This window comes from Dipodomys ordii, unplaced genomic scaffold (genome assembly GCF_000151885.1).
Source record: "Dipodomys ordii isolate 6190 unplaced genomic scaffold, Dord_2.0 Scaffold9, whole genome shotgun sequence".
NCBI lineage: Eukaryota > Metazoa > Chordata > Mammalia > Rodentia > Heteromyidae > Dipodomys > Dipodomys ordii.
Window position 1 is genome coordinate 7,645,042 of NW_012267225.1, and position 12,899 is coordinate 7,657,940.

Genomic DNA, 12,899 nt, shown 5'->3' on the forward strand with positions numbered 1-12,899 from the left:
GGAGTTTGATGTCAACTCAAGCAAACTTGAAAACCCTAACTCAAAAACAAAATATATAACTGAAGAGCTGGGGCAGTGTCTCAAGAGGTAGAACACTTGTCTACCACGTGTGAGGCCCAAAAATCCATTATCAAAGCTTGTAATTTTCAACCAACTAGAATTTTTTACCTCCCCAGATTGGGAATGATCTATTTAAAAAAAATCCTGGGGCTGGGAAGGTGGCTCAGTGGTAGAGCGCTTGCCTTGCATGCATGGGGCCCTGGGTTAGATTCCTCAGCACCACATAAGCAAAAAGAAAAAAAGCCGGAAGTGGCTCTGTGGCTCAAGTGGTAGAGCGCTAGCCTTGAGCTGAAGAGCTGAGGGACAGCGCCCAGGCCCAGAGTTCAGGCCCCATGACTGGACCCAAAAAAAAAAAAAATCCTAGCAGGTCACATGACAGCCCAACCCAATTTGAGAAGAAATAAATTAAATGATCTGGAGTTTCTACTGTCAAGTTGGAAGTAAAGGGTAAGATCCGATCTCTGTGGCATATTCCTCATTTTCTGCTTGACAAAAAAAAAAAAAACACAAAGAGTACTTATGAGATTTGTCCTCTGTTATTAAAGTGAGATGATTGCTTCAGCCCTTCTAAAATGTTTTGTAATTTTAATTTTTCACTAATGACATTTTTAATAGACTCCATGATAAATGGCTGCCAGAGCCTGGCTCTCAGCAGTGTTGATGTGTGGGCCCAAAATGAGAGCGCCCCTAGTGTTTTTACACAGATTGGAGTCATTTATCACCTAATGCTGGGGCCAATGTTCATCTCTGATCTACAAGCATTTTTTTTTCTCCAGCTGTTACCAAAATCTGTCCTTGCCCACCCTGGCATCTCTTCTGAAGATCTGTGTGTGAGGATCTAATTTGCAGGTAGGGGTGTAAGGAATGATATTATGCACTCCTGCACAGAATCCGAGAGGAAAACTCCAATCTGCTCTCACAGGAGACTCTAGAGTGGGAAATAACACCATAACTTTTGCTCCCCCAGTAACAACTTACTTATAGGCAGGGTTCTGATTAATTTGGAGATACCCTTCTTCATTTCACCCTACTGTTGTCAACCACCTAGTAATTCAGCTAGCTCTGTCAAATGAGGGCTTTGATGTTCCCATGCATGAAAGGCAACCTGGAACAGATTTTGTTGTTCTGATTTTAACCCATCACTTCCTCTGACAGACTAAGAAAGTTCAAAAAAAGAGGAAAGAAGGAAGTGAGTGGAGAAGCAGGATATTGGATAGCTCTCATACCACATGCACTGATAAACTATGAGCTGCTAGCTATGCTTACATGAATGGTACAAAAACATTCGAAGTTTCTTATTTGTGATTTCATAGTTTCTTTCATTTACTCATTCATTACCCAGTATCTGAGCTAGACACAAGGAATACATGTATGACTAATTATGATGGAGAATATCTTATCTATAATTTCCATGAAGTCATGTTACCTCTTCATTATACATGCATGTATGTGTGGACACACACACACACACACACACAGTAGAAGATATAAAGTGTAAGTAACTACCTTCTGAATAGGTCTGGAGTTGCCCAACCAATACAGCAAAAACTGAAAAACTGCAACTGCATCAAATTACAAAGCTTAAAAAGAATGACTAGAATCAAGAGACAACACAGAATGAGAGAACATTTTCACCAGCTATTCAATGGACAAAGAGCTCAGATCCAAAATATACTAAGAGCTCCAAGAACTAAACGGCAAAAAGAACAAACCACCCAATTAATCAATGGCCAAGTGAAATGTATACCGTTCTCAGAAATGCGACTAGGTGTTGGATACAGGAAGAAAGGTTCAACACCCTTAGCCATAAAGGAAATGCAACTCAAAGCTTAACTATTCCATCTCAAGACAGTCAGAACGACACTTGAGAAAACAACCAGCCACCAATACTCCTGAGTATGTGGGAGAAAGAATTCCTGGGAGGCCAAAGTTTCTCACATTCTTGGTGAGAATATGAACTAGTACAGCTGTGGTGGAGAGGTAAAATTAGCACAACCACTATGGAAATCAGTATGGAGGTCTCTTGAAAAATACAACACAGTTTCAAATAAGATTTTTCAGTCATAAAAAAATGTTTATGGCTGAAAAAGGGAAACAATCCAGAGGTCACTCTGATAGTCTGTATTGTTAAGCACACGAGTTAAGTGATATGTAGGGTACAAAAGTGAATGTTGATGAAGAGCTTAAAAACCAGGCTCATAAGATTCCTCAGCAGGGGAGGGAGGCAGGTCAGGTGTCACTCCATAGAGAGGGCTTCCAGAAAGATCCATACGTGGTAGGGGCCCCAGTGGGAGTGGAACCAAAGTCACCTGGCGGGCCACAGACTCCTCTCCCCCCCCTCAGCATTTCCAGGTGAGGTCTAGAGAAACCTTAACAAGTCCCCAGCTGAAGAGACACTTCTGATCCACAGACAGACGTCGTAGAACCTGGGTCAGACAGAAGCCTTCCTCCCACAGGGAGGATTAAGTGATCCTCCCTGGTCTCACCAAGAGGAAGTTGTGAGCCTAGAGACCCGTAGGGAATCCAGGCCTCATGCCAACTGCAGTTGTCAGGTTGAACCATGAGGAGACAACAGGAAGGGTGCCGTCAGACGCCACAGCCTGGGCATGTTAATTATCCACTCCAGTTCCCTGAGAGTTCCTGTGTCCACAGGAGGCCCTGGTCCACTATCCTCTGGGATCTTGCGCCCTTGAACCATCACGGCTCAGCAGGTCTGCCTGCTCTGACCTTAACTCGCCATCAGTACCAATGGCTCGGTCACTGGGTGAACAACAGATTCTGTCCCTTGAAAACACAAAGAACCACCAAGTCTCTTTAGCCGAAACAAATGTGGGACTTTTCACAAGGAATTGGAATAGAGACACACACAGTTTCCATTCCAGCTTTAAAAAAAAACCAAAACAATAAAATATCCACAACAAACAAACTAGCTTATTAGCTTGGCTTTATCACCGTTTACCAATTGTTGTAGGCTGGGTAATAACGTCCCCATGGAAAGAGGTTGAAATCCTAGATTCCAGTGACTCAACATGTGGTCTCATTTAGAAACAGAGTTGTGATAAAAGTCACCGAAAGACAACTTCAGTCGTTATGATAGGCTTCATCCATCCACACAACCGTGGAGACCCAGATAGAGACACAGGGTGGATGGTGACATGAAGTCTCACACTAGAGGAGGCTGACACGGGTCACGGAGGACTGGAGTGGCATGCATATTCCACCAGGGTCACGGAGGACTGGAGCGGCATGCATATTCCACCAGGAATGCTCAGTGTTGCTGACTGCCACACAGAGCTAGAAGGGACAAGAAAGCAGCCTGCCCCATTCACTCTGTAGGGAGCGAGGCTCCACTGACCTTTATAGCCTCCAGATTCCAGCCTCTACAACAGACAGCTGTTCCCTGTTGTTTTGAGTCACCCAGCAATGATACCTGCTGGGTCAATGCTAGTACACCAGTTCTTGCGCATGCCCCAACCCATACCTCCTGCATTACAACTCCACCTGCTCTCTTGTCCTATTGAGTGCCCTTTGCAATCAACCTACCGGGCACTTATCCTCAAACCACATTTCACAGAAAGGTTTATTTTGTACTTTGAGCAAATGATAGGACAGGGCATATTTTCCTTACAGTCCCCTGTTTTTATGTGGGGAGGAGGTGGAAGCATAAAATTAGCTTTGGCCACCCACATCCAAGTGAAAGGCCAATCAGTGGCGATGCAACACCTGCCAGTCTCAAGCCTGACATCTGCCAATCATCTAGCCACCCGCCTCTTCCTTCCGCCTACCTTGTCTTCTCTTCACAGGAGATATAAGGAAGCAGGAAGCTCATGGATGGCTGAAGTTACAATGGGAGTTGTTTGAAGTCATGAGAGCCAGGGTCTTCCCCCATCCTGTTAGTATTTTAAAAAGTCAGAGTTAGTTGGAATCCATGATAATTGGATTTATGACAGGAGAGGAATATTGGGAGGCTCCCTACAGCAGTGTGGTGCTCAGAACCTGCTGTCACCTGCAAAGGTAGCATATCCACCCACACAGCATGGAGAACAGGAAGCGGAGAGGCATTTCCCTTAATTATATCCTAATTAAGGACGGAGTAAGGGCATGCTTCTATATGGGTGAGAAAACTCAGAAACCCAATCATTAAATCCCTACCCCACAACTGCTTTTAACTTCAACCCTTTGTCTTTAACCACTTATTTTCTTCTCCCTTTCATGGAAACAGAAAAGGATAAAGGGAGAAGAAGGGGAGAGAGAAAAACATCAAGGTATATGGAAGCCATCAACACCCACACAACCAGGCCTCTGTACTGCCTCCAGACATTCACAAAAAAAAAAAATGGCCAGTCTGTGTTTTTTTTTCCTCTATATGGTATTAGTCAATCTTGTTGGGATACTAGGCTGTGAAGTTCTGAGACATCTCACACAACTTGAATCCTCATAGTCTTTTTTTTTACATACACAATCTCACAAAAGTGAGGAGAGTAAGCAAATAAGAAACCCCTACATCTTCATAGAACTATATCTGAGACAAATAATAAGATGATAAATAGCCTACAAAAAGAACTAGCTTGAGAGATTTCTTGTCCACGTTTCCCCATAGGATCTTGGCTAGGACCCTATTGGGGTTGGATTTTCTCAAGAATCAGATTTAAATTATCCAATTGCACAGTGAACTTTTCATGAAAGCTTAGTCCTGGGGGAGAAAGGGACAGGGGTCCTCCAGGAACCAAGTTGACTGAGCCCTCGCGGTTGGGCCAAACCAAAAGCCAGGCACCTGAGGTAGAACTTCTCACTCCATCCTTGAGAACAGGGCTTCCAGGAGGCATTTGTTCCATTCTTTCCCAACATTCTGAGAGGCAGTAACTTGCCTGGATCCCGCCACACCTCCACAGATGGCAGAACACGATTTGCTCCCAGAACTTGCCGATGCTAGAGGGAGGGCTCCCGAAGTCTACAGGCTGCTGTAGTGAGTGTTCCCTACAACAAACCTGAAGAAGGCTTCCATGGAGCAAAAAACCAGCTCCAAGGATCCCAGGCTGTGGAGATGACTCGAATGTGATTGCCTAAAGCAACACAGCTGCAAAGCATACATCCCAAAACCCAAACCGTTTGCAGAGACCTTCCTTCCACCTGCAAGCTGTAAAGGCATGTGCGAGAAGCCAAGGCTGCCTTCTGTGTATAAAAGCAGCTCCCAGCAGAGGGGGCTGGGGCTGTTGAGTGAGGAGGAAGTGTGGCCAGGCCAGGCTTGGTTTCTCTGGGCACCATGCAGTTGCTTTGGTTTATCTTGCTCTGTCTTGCATTGTCTCTTCCCATGAGCGGCCAGCATGTGCCAGAGTCAATCGATGATTCTGTGAGGCTCCACTGTGGCCCACGCAGTTTTAGGCTCACTATCAACCACAGCCACACAGCAGAGAGTCGGATGCTAACAGCTTGGGGTAAGTCCACGGCCACACCTGGCCTTGTCTCTGCTGCCCACGGCCCCTTCCTCCTCTAACACACTCTGTGGCGCCTGTGGACCAAACAGACTGTTCAAAGTAGAGGTTCTTCTGAAGCTGAGTGGCCTGGGGTTGTTCTTAGTGGGTCTGAGGTGTCTGGGTTTGTGATCCACCTGGGACCTGCATGGCTGTGTCTTCCACCTTGTAGACAAATACGGGATGGTGTACAGGCTGCAGAATGACTCTGACTGTGGCATCTGGGTGACGGAGGGCCCCAGTGGCTCCATGGTGCTGGAAGCTGCCTACAGCGGCTGCCTCGTCATTCCGTGGGTAAGTAAGGCTCAGGGGCGTGGACGAGGGGGCTGACTCCTGCCCTCAGCCTGGCTGATTCCACAGCGTGTTCCCGCAGGGCTCCTCCTACACCCTGCTGGTGGAGGTGAAAGAGGCAGCTTTGGATGGGCCCACACTGGCCAGAGAGAGGAAGGTGTTCCGGTGTCCCAGACCCATGGGTGTGTCAGGTAAGGGCTGTCAGCATGGGCTGGGGGGAAGGGAGCGGAATCTAGAATGTTCCCCTAGGCCTCCCTACCTGCTTCCTGCAGCCACACCTGAAGCTCGTGAAGAATGATTTCTGATACTCTCTGCCCTGAGACCACAACTCTCCTCTTTCCTTCCCTGGACCTCAGTGGGGCTTCTTGGTGATTTCACTGGGGAAGCGGGAGGGGTGTGGAGCCTATCCAAATTCAGAAAAAACCTGCCTGAAGATCAGAGCTCAGTCTCAGATTCAAGCTCAGCACTTGTTGTTCTCAACACCTGGCTGCTCAAACCATAGCCAGGGTGAGTCATACTGAGCAAGTGACCACCAGACCCCATCCCAGACTAAAAACCCAGTCCTGTGTTTATCTGTGTTTTTGTGCTGGTCCTGGGGCCTGAACTCAGGGCCTGACCACTGTCCCTGAGCTCCTTTTGCTGAAGGCTAGTGCTCTACCATTTGAGCCACAGCGACATATCAAGCTTTCTCCAAATAGTTTATTGAAAATAAGAATCTCACAGCATTTCCTGCCAGGTCTGGTGGCTTGGACCCACGATCCTCAGATCTCAGCCTTGTGAGTAGCTAGCTAGGATTACAGGTGTGAACCACCAGCACCTGGCTGTGTTTTAAAGAGGTCCAAGGCGAGCTGGTGAAGAGCGTCGAAAGAAAAGTGGGTCATTCCTTGAAGAGAATCAGCCGGCTGCCACTCCTCTTGTTGGATTTCCCCACAGCAGAAAGGACTTTGGCTTAAGAGTCTCTTACAAGGTCATTTAATGTGAACAAGGTCATTTAGTGTCAGACCTATCACTGCGGTTGGTAAGCCCAGGAGCTCCAAGCTGAGGTGGAATGACCACAGGTACCCTATTTCCTAGCTTGTTGCTCTTCCCTTCTCATCCCCAGTCCAACAGGCTCTGGAGGCTCATGTGTGCAAGTCGGTGACCACCTCACACAGGCTGCCTTGTGGGCCCTCGCCCATCTCAAGAGAAAGCTGTGAGGAGCTGGGCTGTTGCTACAGCTCCAGAGAGGAAGGGGGCTCCTGTTACTATGGAAACCAAGGTGTGTGGGGCCCTCTGCCGGGGTGGGGGTGGAGGGGAAGCATCAGCGACCTTCTATGAAACCAGAGGACAGCATTGCTCACAAGGCCTAATACACAGAGCATGAGTGAGCAATGCTAGCTAGAACCCGGGCCTCCCTCTAAGGAACAGAGCACTCTATTGCCTTCTGTTGGCTGATTGTTCCCCAGAATTAAACCATGAAACCAACACTCAGACCTTCCTTAAAAAATTAAGTCTAGCAGGGCGCTGGTGGCTCCTGCCTGTCATCCTAGCTACTCAGGAGGCTGAGATCTGAGGATCATGGTTCAAAGCCAGCCCAGGCAGGAAAGTCCCTGAGACTCTTATCTCCAATAAACCACTAGAAAACTGGAAGTGGTGCTGTGGCTAAAGTGGTAGAGTGCTTGCCTTGAGCTGAAAAGCTGAGGGACAGTGCCCAGGACCAGAGTTCAAGCCCCACGACTGACCAAAAAAAAAAAAAGAAATTAAGTCTAGGTGCCAGGTATTGCTAATGGATGGAAAAGAAGTCATTTCCACTACCACCCCCAAAGAATAACAACTTTGGAGGCTGATAGGTTGAATGTGGCTTTAGAATCCTAATCCCAGATTACTTCTGTCACAGGCTCCAAATCATGCACACCTGCGCACACACCCACACAACACACGGTCTCCCAATCAAAATCTCTCCATGTGCCACACTCCATCTGCATTCTCCCAGAGCAGGAAGAGCAGGTGCCACCCCATCCTGCTTTACAAACAGGATGCTGAGCAGGAGGTCAAACCCACAGTGAGGACCACAAGTGAGACCTGGGCCCAAGCAGGCCAAGTCGTCTTCCTTATTCCTTAAGCTATGGACGGCTGGGCCTGCTGCAGGCTCACCCCTAGGAATCGAATCCACCCAGCCGCTAGGACTGGGGGTCACAAGCCGCTGAGCTGAGTTGGATCGAGGGCACAAGGCAGACTCGCAGCTTCTCTTGTTGCAGTGACCACACACTGTTCCCAGGAGGGTGGTTTCTCCATCGCCGTGTCCAGGAACGTGGTGTCGCCTCCCCTGCGCTTGGATTCAGTGCACCTGATCCTCAGGAATGAGAGTGGGTGTGGCCCTGTGGTGACCACGCCCAACTTTGTTTTCTTCCGGTTTCCCTTCACTTCCTGTGGGACCACAAGAAGGGTGAGGACAGCTCTGGGGATGGGGAAGGAATGGCCTGTAGCTGGTAGGGGAGAGCTGGGATGTCCTGGCCAGGAAGGGTGGTCCAGAGTCTTCTCTGCTGGAATCAAGCCAGGAGAACGTGTCCTCAGAGAATTCTAATTTCCCCCTTTGTGTGTAGCTGGGACACAGCTTCTTATAGTGAGCTACTGAGAAGACCCATAAGAGGCCACCACCAGTCACCTGATCAGGGACCCGGCAGAGAGGCAGGGATGCTATTTCTGCCTGCTCACACCATGCAAGCCCCAGAAGGGGACGTGGAGTTTAGCTGAGAAGCAGTGGGACCCTCTGAGGACAAAGGTACCCAGCAGGCAGGAGAGACAGCCTTCTCTTTATCTGCCCTTGCAGGTCGTTGGAGACCAGGCAGTGTATGAAAATGAGCTTGCAGCCACCAGGGAAGTGAGAGCATGGGGCCACGCATCCATCACCCGAGACAGCGACTTCAGGTAAAGCCTGTGGGCCTTGACCTTGAGAGGCCGGAATGCCTTTCCTAGGGCAAACCTTCAACCTACACCATGCTTACCAACCACAGGAAGTACTGTCCACCGCCTCTCGCAGATCTGGCCAACCGTTTCCTTACATCCATGGCCACCAACGCCACCCCAGGACCTCTGCTCTCCTGCTGCTTCTGTGTCTCATCTGGACATTCCCTTCTACCTCCCCTGTCCACACTGAGGCCAGAAGGACCCCTTTAAGACCTGACCTTGCCAGATCTCACCCTTGGGAAGTTTCTGGTCTTTTCCCTAGCTGAAAACTAACATGACCATAACCTTCAGGGCCTTGTATAAAACTAGCCCCACTTCCCAGACGGGGACTCCAACTCCCACTGCCTCACTTACTCTTTTGGCCCAGGTTGGGCCTTCCATGGGGCTCCCGATGGACCCAGCATTGTATGTGGCCTCTCATTATCCTCTGTCAGGTGCTCCCTCCTGCACATCCCTTCAGTGGTTTTCACTCTTGTTCCTATCAAGTTACCTCTAAGCTGTCCTTGAACACTTTCTTTGCAGCAGGAGCTCAGGGTACCATGGTACCATGTTTATTTCTTCTGGAGGGGGGGTGGTCTCATCTCCAACACACTCCTGCCTACATACTGGTCAGCCCAACTAAAATAACAACTCTACAGGGGCAGACACCACGTCTGTCACACTTGAGAAACATTCTAGCACTTGATGACAACCCAGGAGTGAACATAAAAGGAGGTGGGGTCCATCCCTCCCAGCCAACTGGCTGAATGTGGCCTTTATTGTTTATTCCTCCTGTAGACTCCGAGTCAGCTGTAGCTACTCTGTGAACAGCGACAAACTCCCAGTTCACATCCGGGTGTTCACGGTCTCACCACCGCCTCCTAAGACCCGGCCCGGACCCCTCACGATGGAGCTCAGGATTGCCAAGGGTAAGGAGCCTTGCCACTGAAGTGTACAGCTACAAGTCCCAACCCTGGCCCTCTTCTGGGCATGGCCACCCGCACTTAGTAACTGCACACTTTGTCGAAGTATCTAGGGGTGGAATACATGGTCTTGAGTGATGCGTAGGCTCCTGGTTCTCTCTTGACCCGATTCAATTTTGCTCTGGGGCTTCCTACAGATAAAAGCTATGGCTCGTACTATTCCATGCGTGACTACCCCGTGGTGAAGTCGCTTCGGGATCCCATTTATGTGGAGGTGTCCATCCTTCACAGGACGGACCCCCAGCTGGGGCTGATCCTACAGCAGTGCTGGGCCACGCCCAGCCCCAATCCCCGGCACAGGCGGCAGTGGCCCATCCTGGTGAAAGGGTGAGTGGCTGTCCTGTATGTCCGTGTGGATCCGGAACCGGAGCCCATCCTGACGGCTGGGTCTCTTGACTTAGATGCCCCTATGCTGGAGACAACTATCAGACACAGCAGATCCCCGTCCAGGGGGCCACGCGCTTCCCCTCCCACCACCGGCGCTTCAGCATCTCTACCTTCAGCTTCATGAACTCTACCCAGGCGGGAAAGGCCCTGGGGGGTCAGGTAGGGCCCTCCCTCCGTGACTTCCATTCCTCTGCAGGGATCTGAACTCCCACAACTTAGGACAGGTCCTCCATCCTACTGCAGTCCCGCCTCCCAGCTGTAGGTAGTACCCCACGGTAACCTTGGTACCACTGACGTCTGCCATGGTGGCATCTGCATGGAGAGAATATAATTTTCTCAGCTGCTTTCCCAGGGAGAACAAAGCATGCTGGGCAACCAGTGGCCTGGAGTTGTAGAATACAATCCAAGTTCTTTTGGCTTTCAGGTGTACCTGCACTGCAGCACAACCGTCTGCCAGCCTGCAGGGGCCCCGTCCTGTGTGGTATCCTGCCCTGTGTCCAGCCGTGAGTACTTCGGCTTCCTACATCAACCACAGACCTCGAGGAACCTTGAGTCTCCCTTCTAAGCATTGTCAACCTCTAGCTGAGTGACTCCATCCAAGGTTCACCTTACTACTCCAGCCTCTGTCAGTGCTGACAATGCATTAGAACAGACACGCAGATCCCCGGATTCTCAGGGTTTTGTTTTGTTTTTTAAGATACAAGTTATAAATACTCAAGATCATTCAACATAAAGACCTTTGCCCATACAAACTGACTCCTCTAGAAAACAAACCAGGCTACAGCCTATACCAAGCTTACAGTGACATTTGTATTTAGCTAGTTCCCTGAAGTAAACGTCTACAGGGAAATGAGAAGGCAGGAAGGCAGATCTGCAACAGACTTCTAAGTGTATTCTCAAGTTGTGGTTCAGAGTTCCCAGTATGTGCGTGTGTACACCCAACTTACTAATTCTCACCTGTCTTGTCTCTTCACTGGGATTCATGATGACCAAGAGTTTTGAGGCCCTTCTAGCACAAAAACAAAACACTACTGTGAACTGAAATGGTAGTTACCGGGCAAGGCACTAAATGCTTCTCATCTAATTCTGATGTAGTCTATTACCCCACTTCTAAAGGACTAAATCTCAGACTGACTTTTTCAAGATGCTGTAACAGACCAATAGAAGTAGGATGCAAACAGCTCTGTTCTCACTTCCTGCTTTTATAGATAGTACTTCCCTAAGATACAGATCCCCTATGTACTGATCTCTGGGGAAATGGAGGTTAACTGTAGCTACAACTCCTCAGAACGTGCTCAAGTTTATACTCACACACCCAGGTGAGGGTTCTATAAGGTGTACCATGACCTATACCATAACCCTCCTGTGTAGAAAAATTCTAACCAATAACTCATTTTTCTCTCCGCAACAGGAAGAGGAAAATCTGGCCTCTATTTTGAGAACAGTACTGCCAGCATTTCTAGCAATGGCCCCATGATTCTACTCCAGTCTGCTGTGGACCCGCCAGAAGAGCTGAATAAATACCCCAGTAAGTGGGAAGAGAATCAACAGTCCAAAACAAAGCTGCTTCCCGGTGGGGCATGGCGCTACTACCTGTAATTTTGGTGCTGGGGGGGGGGTGAAAGGAGGGGGCAGAGACAGGAGAAAGGAGGGGTTCTAGCCTAGCTGGAGCTATGTAGTGAGACCTGATCTCCCAAACCCAAAGGAAACAAGAGTTACTTCCTTGCTCGCTCCTGGCTGTCCATGACTGATCAGGGTCTTCAGTTTGAGGGAGACTTCTGCGCAGATCACTTGGCACATTGATAACCCACTTTCCTGTCTTCCAGGCACGCCTGCAGATTCCCCGGCTCTGTGGGTGGCAGGAATTTCTGGCTCCCTGATCATCATGGGGGCCTTGTGCGTGTCCTTCCTGGCTCTCAGAAAACAGACAAGCTACTGCAACCAGATGTGTTAAATAAAAACCAGACTGTATTCCTAATGTGTGCTGAGCCTGTCACTCATGAGATAGAGCTAATCTAACAGGAGCCTGTCTGTCCTGGGCATCTGGTCTGACCAGCTCAGGCCCGCATTGTATCCAAGAAAAGAATTTTTTAAAAATGATAAGACATGGCATCTTCATATTCCAGCTCTACTAGCTAGCTTCTGGTAGAATACAATTCAACTATATAATTATATAATTTATAATAGGTATTATAATTTATATATGTATCTGAACTAAATATCTCATGTTTTATAAAGCTAACAAGAGTGTAGACCAAAACCCTCCCACATGAGTAACCACAGAGACAGGGCTCGTCGTCTTCAGGTACTAAGGAACATTTAGACTGCTCATCCATATCTTTCACTGGGTGTTAGGATCATAGCAGCCTGGTTAAGAACACTTACTGGAAGCTAGGTGTGATGGCGCACACCTATAATCCCAGCACATAGGAGGCTGAGCCAGCAGAGTTCCAGGGAAGTTTGGGCTGCATATTTAGAACCTGTCTCAATAAAACAGCTGGGCATGTAGATCTGTGGCAGAACACCAATCTCAAATGTCCAAGACCCTGAGTTCAAACCCCAGTTTGGAAAATTAAAGGCACTCTCCTCATTCCTAGTGTCCACTCAGTAAGCCTGGACTAAGGTGGAAGCTTGCATTTCTAACTACCTCCCACAGTGTGTAATCAGTCAAACCTCGGCATCCTAAAAAACATCTAGAACACTGACTAAAAGAAAGCATCTGACTGGGTTTGATTAGCTGGAGCTGGCTTACTTGAAAGAACCTTAGTTTAGAGATGATGTG

General features: G+C 48.6%; 1 protein-coding gene across 1 annotated transcript; it reads left to right on the forward strand.

The window, feature by feature from the left end:
* Positions 1–5,323: 5,323 nt before the first annotated feature.
* On the forward strand, positions 5,324–12,071 carry Zp4 (zona pellucida glycoprotein 4). Its single transcript, XM_013009226.1, has 12 exons — positions 5,324–5,495; positions 5,704–5,825; positions 5,905–6,013; positions 6,925–7,080; positions 8,060–8,247; positions 8,632–8,729; positions 9,546–9,676; positions 9,868–10,057; positions 10,132–10,276; positions 10,542–10,620; positions 11,529–11,645; positions 11,944–12,071. The coding sequence occupies exons 1-12, from the start codon at positions 5,324–5,326 to the stop codon at positions 12,069–12,071; spliced, it is 1,635 nt and encodes a 544-aa protein (XP_012864680.1).
* Positions 12,072–12,899: the final 828 nt, after the last annotated feature.

Coding starts and splice junctions, on each gene's coding strand:
- Zp4 (XM_013009226.1), top strand. CDS start 5,324: ATGCAGTTGCTTTGGTTTATCTTGCTCTGTCTTGCATTGTCTCTTCCC. Junction 9,677..9,867: donor GGAGCTCAGGATTGCCAAGG/GTAAGGAGCCTT, acceptor GGCTTCCTACAG/ATAAAAGCTATGGCTCGTAC. Junction 11,646..11,943: donor AGAGCTGAATAAATACCCCA/GTAAGTGGGAAG, acceptor CCTGTCTTCCAG/GCACGCCTGCAGATTCCCCG.